Consider the following 15,298-nt stretch of genomic DNA (forward strand, 5'->3'; position numbering starts at 1 on the left):
ACCCAGGCACCCCTGTTTTAGTCCTTTTCTAAGAAACATTGTTAGAGTTTCATTTAACATGCAGAGTATGTTAACATCTGCTCGTAAAAACCTTTGGTAGATTGGGAATCAGTTTTTACCTTTCAGGAGAGGATATTTATATGCACCCAAGGAATGCTTCAACTAGGAGTCTAAAAATCAGAAAGTTTAATTCTCTCATTGTAGAGAAAAGGAAACTTTTTAAAAATTAAAAAAATGTTTGAGTGGTCATACATTTCTTTTAAATCAAAAAAATATTTTCCCCGTTTAATCTGTTTTGTTTTTAATTTAAAAAAATTTTTATTTCAAAATTAAACTCTGTGCCCAACATGAAGATCGAACTCATGACCCAGAGATCAAGAGTGTCATGTTCTACTGACTGAGCCAGCCAGGTGGCTTTTTTTTCCCTTTAAAAAATATTAATGGGCTTATTAAAAATAAATTACTTGAATAGAAGTAATGAGTTAGAAAAAGTAATGAATAAAGCGCTGTCTTTTGCTAGGTTTTTAATTTGCACAACCATTTTCAGCTTTCCTGTAATTGAAATGTTATTTAGGATTATGTGTTCCTTCAACTTAATATTCTTTGTTTTGTTTGTTCAGAGGCAGTGAGTCTCCTTTCTCCTCCCTTAGATCTTCTCCAGTCAACCAGTGTCTTGTGCATTCATTAAGAAATAGTTTTTTTTAATATAAATGTGTGTGTGTGTGTCCTGCTTTTCTGAAAAAGCATTAATACACTCTGTTTTCTGCATCTTGCTTTTTTTAAAACCAAAATTACATATCTTGGCAATTAATCCATAATAGCATATGCAGATGTTTTTCATTCTTTTTCATGAACATTTAGTATTCTGTTGTATGGTTATATAATTTATTTAACCATATTGAACATTTAAATTGATTCTAGTATTTTGCTATTAGAAAAAAGTGTTGCAGTGTATGCAGTGAATGTCTTTGTACTTAAGTTTTTGTATATGTGGATGAGTATATGTGTGGATTTACTACCTAAAAATGAAATTGCTAGACCAAAGAATATGTGCCTTAAAAATGTTTATAAATGGGGGCACCTGGGTGGCTCAGTGGGTTAAACCTCTGCTTGTGGCTCAGGTCATGATATCAGGGTCTTGGGATCGAGTCCCGCACTGGGCTCTCTGCTGAGCAGAGAGCCTGCCTCCCCCTCTCTCTGCCTGCCTCTCTGCCTACTTGTGATCTCTCTCTCTGTCAAATAAATAAATAAATAAAATCTTAAAAAATGTTTATAAATGTTGCTAAATTGTTTCCAAAGTGATGATACCATATATATTTTTTATTAACCTATAATGTATTATTTGCTTCAGGAGTACAAGTCTATGAATCATTAGGCTTATACATTTCACAGCACTCCCCTAGCATATACCCTCCCCAATGTCCCTAACCCAGCCATCCTATCTCTACTCCCCCACCCCCCAGCAACCCTCAGTTTGTTTCATGAGATTTAGAGTCCCTTATGGTTTATCTCCCTCCTGATCCCATCTTGTTTCGTTTTTCCCTTCCCTACCCCCTACAACCCCCCGCCATGCCTCTCAAATTCCTTATAGCAGAGAGATCATATGATAATTGTCTTTCTCGGATTGACTTATTTTGCTCAGCATACTACCCTCTAGTTCCATCCATGTCACTGCAAATGGCAAGATTTCGTTTGTTTTGATGGTTGCATAGTATTCCACTATATATATATACATATATATATGTATATGCATATATATATATATATGCACACACACACACCACATCTTCTTTATCCATTCATCTGTTGATGGACATCTAGGTTCTTATCCATTCATCTGTTGATGGACATCTAGGTTCTTTCCATAGTCTGGCTATTGTGGACATTGCTGCTATAAATATTCAGGTGCACAGAAGGTACATATATTTTTGTGCTTTTATAAGTCATCTTTATTTCTTTTTCTGGTTACTGCCTGCTTATGTCATTTGACAATTTTTCTATTGGGTTACTGCCCATTTTTACTGATTTATAATAGCTTTTCTTGCACAAAATTTTATTTAAGCATGTATTTATTGTTGAAGTATAATTAACATAGAGTCTTTTATTAGTTTTTCAACTATACGGTATAAATGATCAATTCTATGCATTACTCAATGATCATCATGATCCACATGAATGAAATCCTGTGGTATTTGTTTTTCTCTGGCTTGTTTCATTTAGTATTATGTCCTCTAGAACCATCCATGTTGCAGATGACAAGATCTCATTCTTTTTTATGGTTGAGTAATATTCCATTGTATGTGTATATGTACACCCACATCTTTATCCATTCATCTATGAATGGACATTTAGGTTGCTTCTCTGTATTAGCTATTGTAAATAATACTACAGTAAACAATGAGGTTATTAGACCCTAGACCTGTCAGAATGGCTAGAATAAAAAAGATAAGAAATAGCAAGTGTTGGAGAGGATGTGCAGAAAAAGGAACCCTTATGCACAGGTACAGCCACTGTGGTACAGCCACTGTGGAAAATTATAGAAATGTCCTATAATCCAGTAATTCTGCTACTTAGTATTTACCCAAAGAAGAGAAAAACACTCAAGATACATGCACCCCTAAGTTTCCTTGTAGGAAATTTTAATTTTTATGTAGTTAAATTTATTTATTGCTATTTTTTAATTACTACTGGGCCTTGTCTCTCCCATGTTTTTCTACTACTCTGTGACTTCATGTTTTTCAGTTTAATCTTAGATCCATTTAGAATTATGTAAAGAGTGAGATACACATTGAGCTTAATATTTTTCCAGATGTTTGTTCCAATGCAACTTGGCCAAATAGTCTATCTCCAGCATGATTTCTAGTTTTCTAGTTAACTAAGTATATGTATTGAGAAGGTGCTTGTAAAAATCAAAAACAATTTTAATTTTATTTTAATTCTAATATAGTTAACATACAGTGTTATGTTAGTTTCAGGTATACAATATAGAGTGATTCAACAATTCTATACATTACTCAGTGCTCATCATGATAAGTGTAGTCTTAATTTTTATCACCTATTTCACCTATCCCCCCACCTACTTCCCTTCTGGTAACCATCAGTTTGCTCTTTATAGTTAAGAGTCTGTTTTTTGGTTTGTCTCTTTATTTTTTCTTTGTTTTGTTTCTTAAATTCTACATATGAGTGAAATCATATGGTATTTGTCTTTCTCTGACTCATTTATTTGCTTATCACTATACTTTGTAGTTCCATCCATGTCATTGCAAATGGTGAGATTTCATTCCTTTTTATGGCTGAATAATACACATTGTGTATGTGTATTTGTGTGTATGTGCATATGTACACCACATCTTCTTTATTCATTTATCTATTATTAACTATTGAACACTTGGGCTGTTTCCATTATTTGGCTATTGTAAATATTACTGCAATAAACATAGAGCTGCATATATCCTTTTGAATTAGGGTTTTCGTATTCTTTGGGTAAATACCCAGTAGTGTGACTACTGGATCTTATGACAGTTTTATTTTATTTTTTGAGGCATCTCCATGCTGTTTTCCACAGTGGCTGTCCCAGTTTGCATTCGTACCAACAGTGCATGAGAGTTCCTGTTTGTCCACATTATCGCCAACACTTGTTTCTTGTTTTTGATTTTAGCCTTTCTGATAAGTGTAAGGTGATTGCTCACTGTAGTTTGGATTTGCATTTCCCTGGTGATGAATGATGTTGAACATCTTTTCATGTGTCTGTTGGCTATCTCTGTGTCTTCTTTGAAGAAGTGTCTGTTCATGTCTTCTGACCATTTTTTAATTGTATCACTTGTGTTTTTTTTTGTGTTGAGTTGTGTAAGTTCTTTATATGTTTTGGATACTAACCCTTTATTGGATATGTCATCCAAAAATCAGTCTTTTCTCTTTATTTGCCAGTGTTTTAAATGAATGATGCTGCCCTGGGTTAGAGTGAATTAGCTAAATTTGCAGATACATCTTTACTTTCTGGACAGGCTGTTGGCTGATTTCTTTTTTTGGCATTCAGAGAAGAGTACCCTATTGACAATATATCCTAAGTTTAGCTCCTCACCTCTTCCAATGACCAGGCTTCTTGCCTAGGATAGGTCATTTCTTCCCTGGCAAATGAGGTATATGACATTAGCTTCTACCCCACATTAAGGTCCACTAAGGAAGGCCCCACTCTTTGGGTTAATAGCAGCATCAAGTGAGGCCTTCTGTGGCAGAGCCTCTGGGGCTCAGGCTTTCTCTCATGTGGCCCACAGCTCAGATGAAGTGATTCTGAAGCCCACTGGAAGTCAGCTGACCGTGGAATTCCTGGAAGAGAATAGCTTCAGTGTGCCCATCCTAGTCTTGAAGAAGGATGGATTGGGGATGACACTGCCCTCTCCATCATTCACTGTGAGGGATGTGGAACACTATGTTGGTAAGCATCATGGATCCTCTTAACTGTGACATTGTTTATTCTCATCAAGTCCCATGACCCTTCCCCTCCAGTCTTCTTTTACATTTCTTTTCTAGCCATCTTGGGAATCTGAGGCAAAGGGATTTACCCAGAGTCATTCTTTGGTAAAACTAGAACCAAAATCCTGCTTTTCTTTTCCTTTTCCTCCTTGTAGGCCACAAACACCCAGGCTGAGCCCCATTTTTTTTTTTTAACCTGGAGAATTCCAGGTATCATGGTGGTCTCTTTTCTGTTGAGACGAGAAAGCCTTTGACTTTTGACCTCATGTGCCAGTTGTCTCCTGGCCATGACTTTTTGGGGATAGCAAGAGAAGTGAAGAAATAGGGCCCAGGCACATGGATTGTACTGTAAGTGATGCTGTATGTCAGGCTGTTCTGTTGCTGTAGCAAACCTGGACCCAGCATGTAGATCTAAGGAGAGTGTGAGGGATTTCTACCCCTACCTCTAAAACATGCACACACAAATGCAGTGTGTCTGAGGTGAGAAGTTTTGCGTGCCAGTCCATTGTAGGGACAGGTGAGGAGGGGAGGGAGGCTTCCCTGGTCCAAGGCCACTTGGTACAGAACCCATCTCTTTATTCCAGGTTCTGACAAAGAGATTGATGTGATTGATGTGACCCGCCAGGCCGACTGCAAGATGAAGCTCGGTGATTTTGTGAAATATTATTACAGTGGAAAGAGAGAGAAAGTCCTCAATGTCATTAGTTTGGAATTCTCTGATACCAGGTAGGAAGGGCAGGGGTAAGTAAAAAACAAACAAAGTCCTTGGAACTTGTGATATACTGAGAATAAGTGTTCCTTTCCCTTCCTCTTGGTAGTTTCTTCCTTTGGGATGATGAGCTGGTTTATACTTTCTAGGGTAGATGATCACATTATAACAACCAAATTGTGTTTCTCTTCTAAAGTTTCTAGCGTTAGATAGAGTATGCAGTAACTATTTTAGTTAATTTTTGTCTCCTTCAAGAGCTAGAGCAGCTTTCTTAGACCTTGTTTTTGGTATTTTGATTGTGGCATGGTCACTGTTTAACTCTCAGGATAGGCCCTCTGTCCCTGGAAATAGATTTACTGAATTAACCCCAAGTAGTTTCTCTAAGGATAAGGTTTCTTAGATTTAAAAGAAAAAAAAAAGCTGATAACCTTTAAATGATTCTATGTGGACTCATGCACTCAGTAGATATATGGTGTAGTCTTCTCTGTGCTCAGAACTGTGGGAGTTCCCAAAGTATTATATAACATATCCATTTGTACTTAGAAAGCTTACTGTCTGATTACTTTTTTTTCAAGATTTTATTTATTTATTTATTTGACAGGATCACAAGTAGGCAGAGAGGCAGGCAGAGAGAGAGGAGGAAGCAGGCTCCCTGCTGAGCAGAGAGCCCAATGCGGGGCTCAATCCCAGGACCCTGAGATCATGACCTGAGCTGGAAGGCAGAGGCTTTAACCCACTGAGCCACAGGAAGTTGCAAAAAAACACACAGGGAGGTCCTGTGTATTCTTCAGCCAGTTTCTATCAATGGCAACATCTTACATAACTATAGTACAATATTAAAACCCTTGCTGTTGGTTTTAATATACAAATTTAAAAACCTGAGGATTTAAAAAAAACTATGGTTGTTTATACCTCACTTCATCTTGAAAGACTATTTGAAGTGGCTTACAGAGATACATAGGGAAAAATGGAAAAATTGGAACAAAAGGAAAATAAAGGGTAAATAGGATGCATCTGGAGGGTAATCTGCACACAAAATATGTGTATGAGTGTCTGGATAGTTGGTAGAGAAGGACTATAGAGTTTTCAGTAAATTTCCTGAAGGTCAGGACAAGGAAGGAAGTGCAGTATTATAAGGTTTGTGGTTTTTACATAAGACAAAACAACCAGGTATTTGGGAGAGGTACTTCTTTACCTGAAACTGAGCCTTTGAGAAGTTTCTCTAATGGTTCCTCATAAAGACCCTATGAGATGGGGACAGTACAAAAACTGTTATTGACCAAGTACCAAGTGAGTGGGTCCAGGTTGGGAGAGTTATGAGCATTTAGTGGAGGAAATTATCTCCTTTAACTGGGGGATGCTGTGGAGCTAGGACTTAGGACTTCTGGAGCTGAGTGGAATGAGGATGCTGACCAGACTTACAGGAATAAGTGAGCTAGGTGCCCTTAGGGATTCTGCAGAAAGAACTTTTTTGTCTTACGTGACTCTCACTGGGATGGGGAACATTTTATTCAGGCTTTAACCTTTAATTCCCAATCAGCTGACATCTGCTTTCCATCCCTTCCTTGCTAGGCTTTCTAACCTTGTGGAGACTCCCAAGATTGTTCGGAAGCTGTCGTGGGTGGAGAACTTGTGGCCAGAGGAGTGTATATTTGAGAGGCCCAATGTGCAGAAGTATTGCCTCATGAGTGTGCGGGATAGCTATACAGACTTTCACATTGACTTTGGTGGCACCTCGGTCTGGTACCATGTGCTCAAGGTAGGAACGAATGTGACTTCTAGAGGCAGCCTGGCCTTGAACCTCCCTCTTTGTGTCAGGTGGTAGCACAAAATAGGCCGCTAAGGTCTACCCATCTCCCAGATTGTTTGGTGACATCTCCATATAACTGCTCTCTTGGGGTTGGGCACTTAGTGGATATGCCATATAAACTGTGTCTACAGTTTTGATGCTTAACATTTTTTTTTATCCGAAAGAAGTTATTGCCTTTATTTTTTAACCTTCTTTTTTGTTAATTTAAATTTTTTTATTTTTATAAACATATAATATATTTTTATCCCCAGGGGTACAGGTCTGTGAATCGCCAGGTTTACCCACTTCACAGCACTCACCATAGCACATACCCTGCCCGATGTCCATAACCCCACCCCCCTTCTCCCAACCCTGCTCCCCCAAGCAACCCTCAGTTTGTTTTGTGAGATTAAGAGTCACTTATGGCTTGTCCCCGCCCAATCCCATCTTGTTTCATTTATTCTTCTACCCCCTTAACCCCTAATGTTGCATCTCTACTTCCTCACATCAGGGAGATCATATGATAGTCCTTCTCCAATTGACTTATTTCGTTAAGCATGATACCCTCCAGTTCCATCCACGTTGTCGCAAATGGCAAGATTTCATTTCTTTTGATGGCTGCATAGTATTCCATTGTGTATATATACCACATCTTCTTTATCCATTCATCTGTTGATGGACATCTAGGTTCTTTCCATAGTTTGGCTATTGTGGACATTGCTGCTATAAACCCTCCTACACTGTTGGTTGGAATGCAAGCTGGTACAATCACTCTGGAAAACAGCATGGAGGTTCCTCAAAATGTTGAAAATAGAACTGCCCTATGACCCAGCAATTGCACTACTGGGTATTTACCCTAAAGATACAAATGTAGTGATCCAAAGGGGCATGTGCACCCAAATGTTTATAGCAGCAATGCTTAACATTTTTTTAATAACCTAAGGTTTTCTCTGACTGTTAATCTTAATTGAACCAATCCATACTCCTATGACTGTGTATGGAAATGTCCATATTTACTGTAGAAATTCTTGGTAACATGAGAAACTTCCCCTCCCCCTTACTATCTTTATTGAGATATAATTTATACACCATAAAATTAGTCTATTCCAGGTGTATAGTTTGCTGAGTTTTGACAGTCATATGTAGACACATAACTGCCATTACCGTCAGATAGAGCATATATAACAGGTCTTTATTTTATAAAAGATTTTATTTATTTATTTGACAGAGAGAGATCACAAGTAGGCAGAGACACAGGCAGAGAGAGAGAGAGGAGGAGGAAGCAGGCTCCCTGCTGAGCAGAGAGCCTGATATGGGGCTCGATCCCAGGATCCTAAGATCATGACCTGAGCCAAAGGTAGAGGCTTTAACCCACTGAGCCACCCAGGCACCCCTATAACAAGTCTTTTTTAATGTCAATGTTCCTATGGGTAGTTTCCTATTTAGTGGTTGTAAAATTTTTGTAATTAGCATATGGATTGTTAGTGACTATGAAGGACTTTTGAGGTCTGGAAAATAATTTTGATTCTTCCACCATCATGCTATTTAATTTTCTTAACAGAAATGCCAAGGAAAGAGTCAAAAACTTGGATGTGGCTATTGTCCAAATGATTGTGAATCCTAAACTAGTTGTTTCTACTGGCTTAGCATGAAATTGGAGAATGTAGATCACTGTTACTCAAATGTTAGGTTTAACTTTTTTCTTTTATTTATTTGAGAGAGAGAGAGCAAGCACAAGTGGGAGGGGCAGAGGAAGAGGGAGAGAGAATCTCAAGCAGACTTCTGTGCTGAGCATGGAGCCTGATGTGGGGCTTGGTCTCATGACCATGAGTGTCATTACCTGAGCCAAAACCAAGAGTTGGACGCTTAACTGACTGTGCCACCCAGGTGCCCCTCTTTTATTTTAAAATAATTTTTATAGAAATACATATATATTTTATATATAAAATAGTTTTCATAGAAAAATTGCAGAGTGGTAGGAAGAATTTCTGTGTGCCCTTCACTTAGATTTCCTAATGTTACCATTTCATTATATTCTTCCTCTGAAGTAAACATAATAAATAATAAAATAGTTCCCTCTATATATTTTTTTCTGAAACATTTGAGAATAGTTACAGACATGGTTTCTCTTTATCTTGTAATCAGTGTGTATTTCTTGAAAATAAGAGCATTCTCTTTTATATAACCACAGTATAGTTACAAAATCAGGAAATTAATGTTGATATATGTATAATACTATTATCTACTCTACTGATCTGATTCAAATTTTTCCAATTTTACAGTAGATAATTTCTAGTGTTGTTGCTTTTCTACACTGGAATTTATTATCATGAAACACCAGTTAAACTAATCAAGTGTCAGTTGGGGATGTTTTTGTACTAGTGGGCTTTTGTTTCTTTTCTGCCAAATAATCTATCTGGTGATTGTCCAGGCAGAACATAATTAGGAAATAAAATGTTTTTCCAACAGATAATCGCCTAACATATAATCTTCTAGAAGTCCTTTGGCAATTACTGAACTTTTAAACATTTATTAGCTTTGATTGCAGGTGTGAGAAGGAACACTCTTTGTAAATGGCATTTAAAGGCAAATTCAATTTTCTTTTCATCAGTAATGTGGCCTTAAATTCTCTTAGGGCTACTAGTATTGATCTACTCATCTATAGAGGCCATTTCTCATTTGGCCTGGTTGCATCTAAAATAGGATCTTTTGGTGTACATTTGTCCTAAGCCGAACAATTTTGTTTGAGATGCCCTTTCCAAGTCGTTTTGTCAATCTTATAGAAGCTTAAAAATACAGAGTTCAAAAGGACCTTTTAAAGTTTTTCAAATCCACGTGAAAATGATTCTTGGATGGGTTTGGAAAAGAATTCTGTCATGTTACATGGTCTTGGAGCATGAGAAAGAGAATATCCTTTCGGAGATCCTGTGGAATATTTTTCTGGAAAACCTGATATTTTTGGCACTTCAACCTCTTTTTGTTTCAGGGTGAGAAGATCTTCTACCTGATCCGCCCAACAAATGCCAACCTGACTCTCTTTGAGTGCTGGAGCAGCTCCTCTAACCAGAACGAGATGTTCTTTGGGGACCAGGTGGACAAGTGCTATAAGTGTTCCGTGAAGCAAGGACAGACACTTTTCATTCCTACAGGTCTTCCGTGGGCCCCTCTGGGAGGGTTTCAGAAGGGTGAGAAGTGGAAGGGCGGTTGTGGCACCAGAGTCAGCCCCTTTCCATGATGTATTGATCTGATTATGTGGGATATCCCTCTCATATCAACTGGTATCTCAGACTGGACCACAGGAAAATTCACATGATGGCCAGTGGGCATCATGGTCACTTCATGAAGCTGCAAATGGGAAGGTCTAGGAAGAGGTTGATGGACTCCCTTGCACTAGACTGATGTCAGCTTGGTGGACAGAGAGAGAATAGGCCTTTCCACCCCATGACTCTAGGGATAGTGACTGGAGGCTGGCATTGCAGTCTATAAATCGGAATGACTTGGGTCATATATATTTCAAAACAATATATGCCTAGGCTTCACCCCTTGAATTATGAATTTGTAGGTCTGGGGTGGGATCTGAGTTTTTGTTTTGAAAAAGTGCCCCCGGTTGTCTCAATTTGGGGAAGTTGACATTTTTACCATGTTGAGTCTTCCATGAACCCAGTATGTCTTTCCATTTATTTAGATTTTCCTTGATTTATTAATTTTCATTCTTTGCTTTCAGAATTAATGTTTAATTTTCTCAAAACTTTGGTAGAATTCTCTAGTGCAGTCACATGGATCTGGAGATTTTTTTTTTAGGAAGTTTTTATTTTTTTATTTTTATTTTATTTTTTTTTAAAGATTTTATTTATTTATTTGACAGGCAGAGATTACAAGTAGGCTGAGAGGCAGGCAGAGAGAGAGAAGGAGGAAGCAGGCTCCCCGCTGAGCAGAGAGCCCGATGCGGGGCTCGATCCCAGAACCCTGGGATCATGACCTGAGCCGAAGGCAGAGGCCTTAACCCACTGAGCCACCCAGGCGCCCCAGGAAGTTTTTATTAACATTCAATTTCCTTAAACTTTAGCAGGCTATTCAAATTATCTGTTTCATACTGGGTGAGCTATGATAGTTGTGTTTTCAAGGAATTGGTCCATATTATCTAAGTTGTCAAATTTATGAATGTATACAGTTGTTCATAATATTTCCTTACTATCTTTTTGATGTCTTCCAAGTCTTTAGTGATATCCTCTGCTTCATTCCTGATACTAGTTATTTGTGCCTTCTCTTACTCTGTGTCAGTCTTGATGGAGGTTTGCCAATTTTTCAAACTTTTTAAAGAGCCACTTTCTGTTTCAACAGTTTTTTCTGTTGTCTTTTTATTCAGTTTCATTGATTTCTGCTTTTATCTTTGTTTTTCCTTCCTTCTGCTTGCTGGGGGTATATTTTGCTCCTTTCTCCAGTCTTGAGACAGGAACTTAGATTAGTGATTTCAGATTTCCCTCTTTTCTAGTGTAAGCATTTAGTGCTATAAATTTCCTCCTCAGCACTGATTGAACTGTGTCACATATTTTGATATGTTGTGTTTTCATTTTCATTTAGCTAAATGTATTTTTAGAAAAATTGGGATGTAATTCACACACCGTAAAACTTTACCATGTTACGAACACCTTTAAGCATTGGACTCTTGATTTTGGCTCAGGTCATGATCTCAGCGTCATAAGCTCTGAGTTGGGCTCTGTGCTTAGCAGGGAGTCTGCTTAAGATTCTCTCTCCCCTTTCCCTCTGCCCCTCCCTGTTAGCTTTGCCTGTGCTCTCTCTCTCTCTCTCTCTCTCTCTCAAATTAATAAATCTTTAGGGGTACCTGGGTGGCTCAGTTGAGCATCTTCCTTCAGCTCAGATTGTGATTCCAGGGTTTTGGGATCAGATCCCACATCAGACTTCTTGCTCAGCAGGGAGCCTACTTCTCCCTCTGCCTGATGCTCCCTCTGCTTTTGCTCTCTCTCTTTCTCTCTCTTACAGATAAATAAATACAATCTTTTAAAAAAAATAAATCTTTGGGCACCTGGATGGCTCAGTTGTTAAGGATATGCCTTCAGCTGATCCCAGGCTCCTGGGATTGAGCCCTGCATTGGGCTCCCTGCTCCACGGGAAACCTGCTTCTCCCTCTCCCACTCCCCCTGCTTGTCTCTCTCTCTGTCAAATAAATAAATAATATCTTTTAAAAAATAAATAAATAATAAATAAATAAATCTTTAAAAAAACCTTACCACTGGGTGCCTGGGTGGCTCAGTCAGATAAGTGTCTGCTCAGGTCATGACCCCAGGGTCCTGGGATTGAGCCCCACATCAGGCTCCCTACTCAGTGGGGAGCCTGCTTCTCTGAACTCTATCTGCTGCTCCCATTGCTTGTGTTCTCTCACTCTCTCTCTCTGTCTCTCAAATAAATAAATAAAATCTTAAAAAAAGAAAAAAACTTACCATGTTAAAGGGTGCAGTTCAGTTTTGTTTTTTTAGAGAGGGAGAGTGAGAGAAGAAGGGGTTGCAGAGAGAGAATCTGAAGCAGGCCTGGCACAGAGTGTAGAACCCTACACAGGGCTCGATCTCACAACCCTGAGATCATGACCTGAGCCGAAATCACAAGTCAGACACCTAACCAACTGAGACACCTGGGTGCCTCAGTGCCATTCAGTTTTTTAAACAAGGTTGTGTAACCATCACCACTGTCTAATACCAGAAAATTTTCATCACTTCAAAAAGAAATCCTGTGCCCATTAGCAGTTACCCCTCATTCCTTCCACTCCTTCTCCCACCCCTGTCAACCACTTTTGTCCATTCTTTGTATATGGATTTGCCTGTTCTGCATATTTGTCATTCAATATGTGGTCTTTTATACCTGGCTTTTTCACTCAACAAAATATTTTTTTAGCAAAATATTTTTAAGATTCATCCATATTAAAAAAAAAGATTCATCCATGTGTTAGCATTTGTCAGTACTTATTCTTTAAATGGCCGAATAATATTCCACTGTGTGGATATACCACATTTTGTTTATCCTTTCATCATCTTAATAGATATTTGGGTTTTCATTTTTTGAATATACTGAATAATGCTACTATGAACAATCATGTACGAGTTTTTGTGTTAATGTATATTTTCTTTTCTCTTGGGAACATACCTAAGAAAAGAATTGCTGTTAACTCTTGTGTTTTAACTTCTTCAGGAAATGCCAAATTGTTTCCTAAAGCACCCCCACCATTATAGGGTCTCAATTTTTCCACATCCTCCCCAACACTTGTTCTTTTCTGTCTTTGTGATTATAACCATCCTAGTGCATGTGAAGTGGTAGCTCACTGAGATTTTAATTTGTGTTTCCATAATGACTGTTAATGTTAAACATTTTTTCATGTGCTTATTGGATATTTGTGTATCTTTTTATGGAGGAGTATGAATTCAAAACTGTTACCCAGGTAACAGGGTAACAGGTAATTTGTTTTTTTAATTGTTGAGTTGTAAGAGTTCTTTATATATATTGGTCATTAGACTTTGTCGGATATGTGATATGAAAATATTTTCTCTCTTGTCACTTTGGTGAGAGTGTCCTATGAAGAACGAAAGTCCAGTTTATCTACTTTTTTCTTTATTTGCTTGTGCTTTTGGTGTCATATATAGGAAACCATTGCCTAATTCATAATTTAAGGTCATGAAGATTTACACTTATATTTTCTGCTAAGAGTTTTGTAGTTCTGATTATTACATTAGGTTTTTTATCCATTTCAAGTCAACTTTTGTATATAGTGTGAGGTGAGGGTCCAAATTCATTCTTTTTCGTGTGCTATCCCAGTTGTCCCAGAACCATTTGAAAAGGCTGTTCTTTCACCTTTGAATTGTCTTGACACTTTTCTCAAAAATCAGTTGACCATAGATGTATTGGTTTTTTTCTGGACTTTGAATTCTGTTCCATTGATCTGTATGTCTATCCTTATATCATACTGTTTCAATTACTCTCTCTCTCTCTAATATAATAAACAATCTTTAAAAAAAAACACTATATGATATGGTTCTCAGTATATGCAGAAAAATTTTTAAGACAAATAAATACATTATAAATGCATTTGTAATAATTTTGAAGTCAGGAAGTATCAGCCCTAGAACTTGGTTTTTCCTTTTCAAGATTATTATGGCTATTCTGGGCTCCTTGAATTTCCATATGAATTTTTAGCTTCTGGTTTGTATAGATATTTAGTAGTTGCTCTAGTTTTAATTTATGTGTATAATAGATAAGATAGATACATCTTATCGTAAGCTACTGGTATTAACATTTTAATTGACATTTTACCAGTTGGAGGGAAGGGTTGAAGCCTTACCTCTGTTCACATCCCTTTGCCCTTCCCATTTATAATATATTTATTTGTCTTAAATATTTCTTCCACATATACTGAGAACCATATCATATAGTATTTTTTTAAAGATTTATTTATTAGAGAGAGAGAAATAGAGATTGCACAAGCGGGGGGGGGGGGGAATCAGACAGAGGGAGAAGCAGGGCCCCAATGAGCAGAGAGCCCAACGTGGGGCTTGATCCCAGGACCCTGGGATCATGACCTGAGCCGAAGGCAGATGCTTGACCAACTGAGCCACCCAGGGATCCCTCATACAGTGTTTTAGTCTTTATTTCAACTGTCAAACATAATTTCTAATATCCAGGTGAAGGAAAGTCTATTGTATTTATCAGTATTTTTACTTTTCTGTTGTTCTTTCTTCCTGGGGTTCCAAGATTCTTATCATTTCCTCTCTGTTTACTGTGTGTGTAAGTGATTTTTGTTGTTGTTGTTGTTGTTTTGTTTTGTTTTATTTTAGTGAGAGAGGGTGTGACAGGTGGGAAAGGAGGAGAGAGAATCTTAAGCAGACTTCCAACACAGAACCTGACATGGGGCTTGATCTCACAATCCTGAGATCACAACTTGAGCTGAAATCAAGAGTCAGATGCTTTGTCAACTGAGCCACTCAGGTATCCCTGTTTAGAATTTAGGGTAGATCTGCTGGCAATAGATTTTCTTGGTTCTCCTTCATCTGTAAATGTCTTGATTTCCCTTTTATTCCTAAAGGATATTTTTGCTGGATATATAATGCTGGGTTCATTGTTCTTACCTTTAAGTACTTGGAAGAATATTGTGCTGCTTTCTTCTGACTTCCATGGTTTCTTATTTATTAATTGATTAATCAATTTATTTATTTATTTATTTTATAAGCATATATTTTTATCCCCAGGGGTACAGGTCTGTGAATCACCAGGTTTACACACTTCACAGCACTCACCAAAGCACATACCCTCCCCAATGTCCATAA

The 15,298-nt window shown here is 37.8% G+C and overlaps 1 protein-coding gene across 3 annotated transcripts in view; it reads left to right on the forward strand.

The window, feature by feature from the left end:
* The window catches only part of PHF8 (PHD finger protein 8), a 97,594-nt gene that overhangs the window by 19,589 nt on the left and 62,707 nt on the right, over positions 1 to 15,298 (forward strand). For all 3 annotated transcript variants that reach the window (XM_059385990.1, XM_059385988.1, XM_059385989.1), the window contains exons 5-8: positions 4,275 to 4,435; positions 5,058 to 5,199; positions 6,755 to 6,941; positions 9,958 to 10,120. In XM_059385990.1, coding sequence (XP_059241973.1) covers positions 4,275 to 4,435; positions 5,058 to 5,199; positions 6,755 to 6,941; positions 9,958 to 10,120 — 653 coding nt within the window. The remainder of the gene's footprint in view (positions 1 to 4,274; positions 4,436 to 5,057; positions 5,200 to 6,754; positions 6,942 to 9,957; positions 10,121 to 15,298) is intronic.

The sequence above is a fragment of the Mustela nigripes genome, chromosome X (assembly GCF_022355385.1).
Source record: "Mustela nigripes isolate SB6536 chromosome X, MUSNIG.SB6536, whole genome shotgun sequence".
Classification (NCBI taxonomy): domain Eukaryota; kingdom Metazoa; phylum Chordata; class Mammalia; order Carnivora; family Mustelidae; genus Mustela; species Mustela nigripes.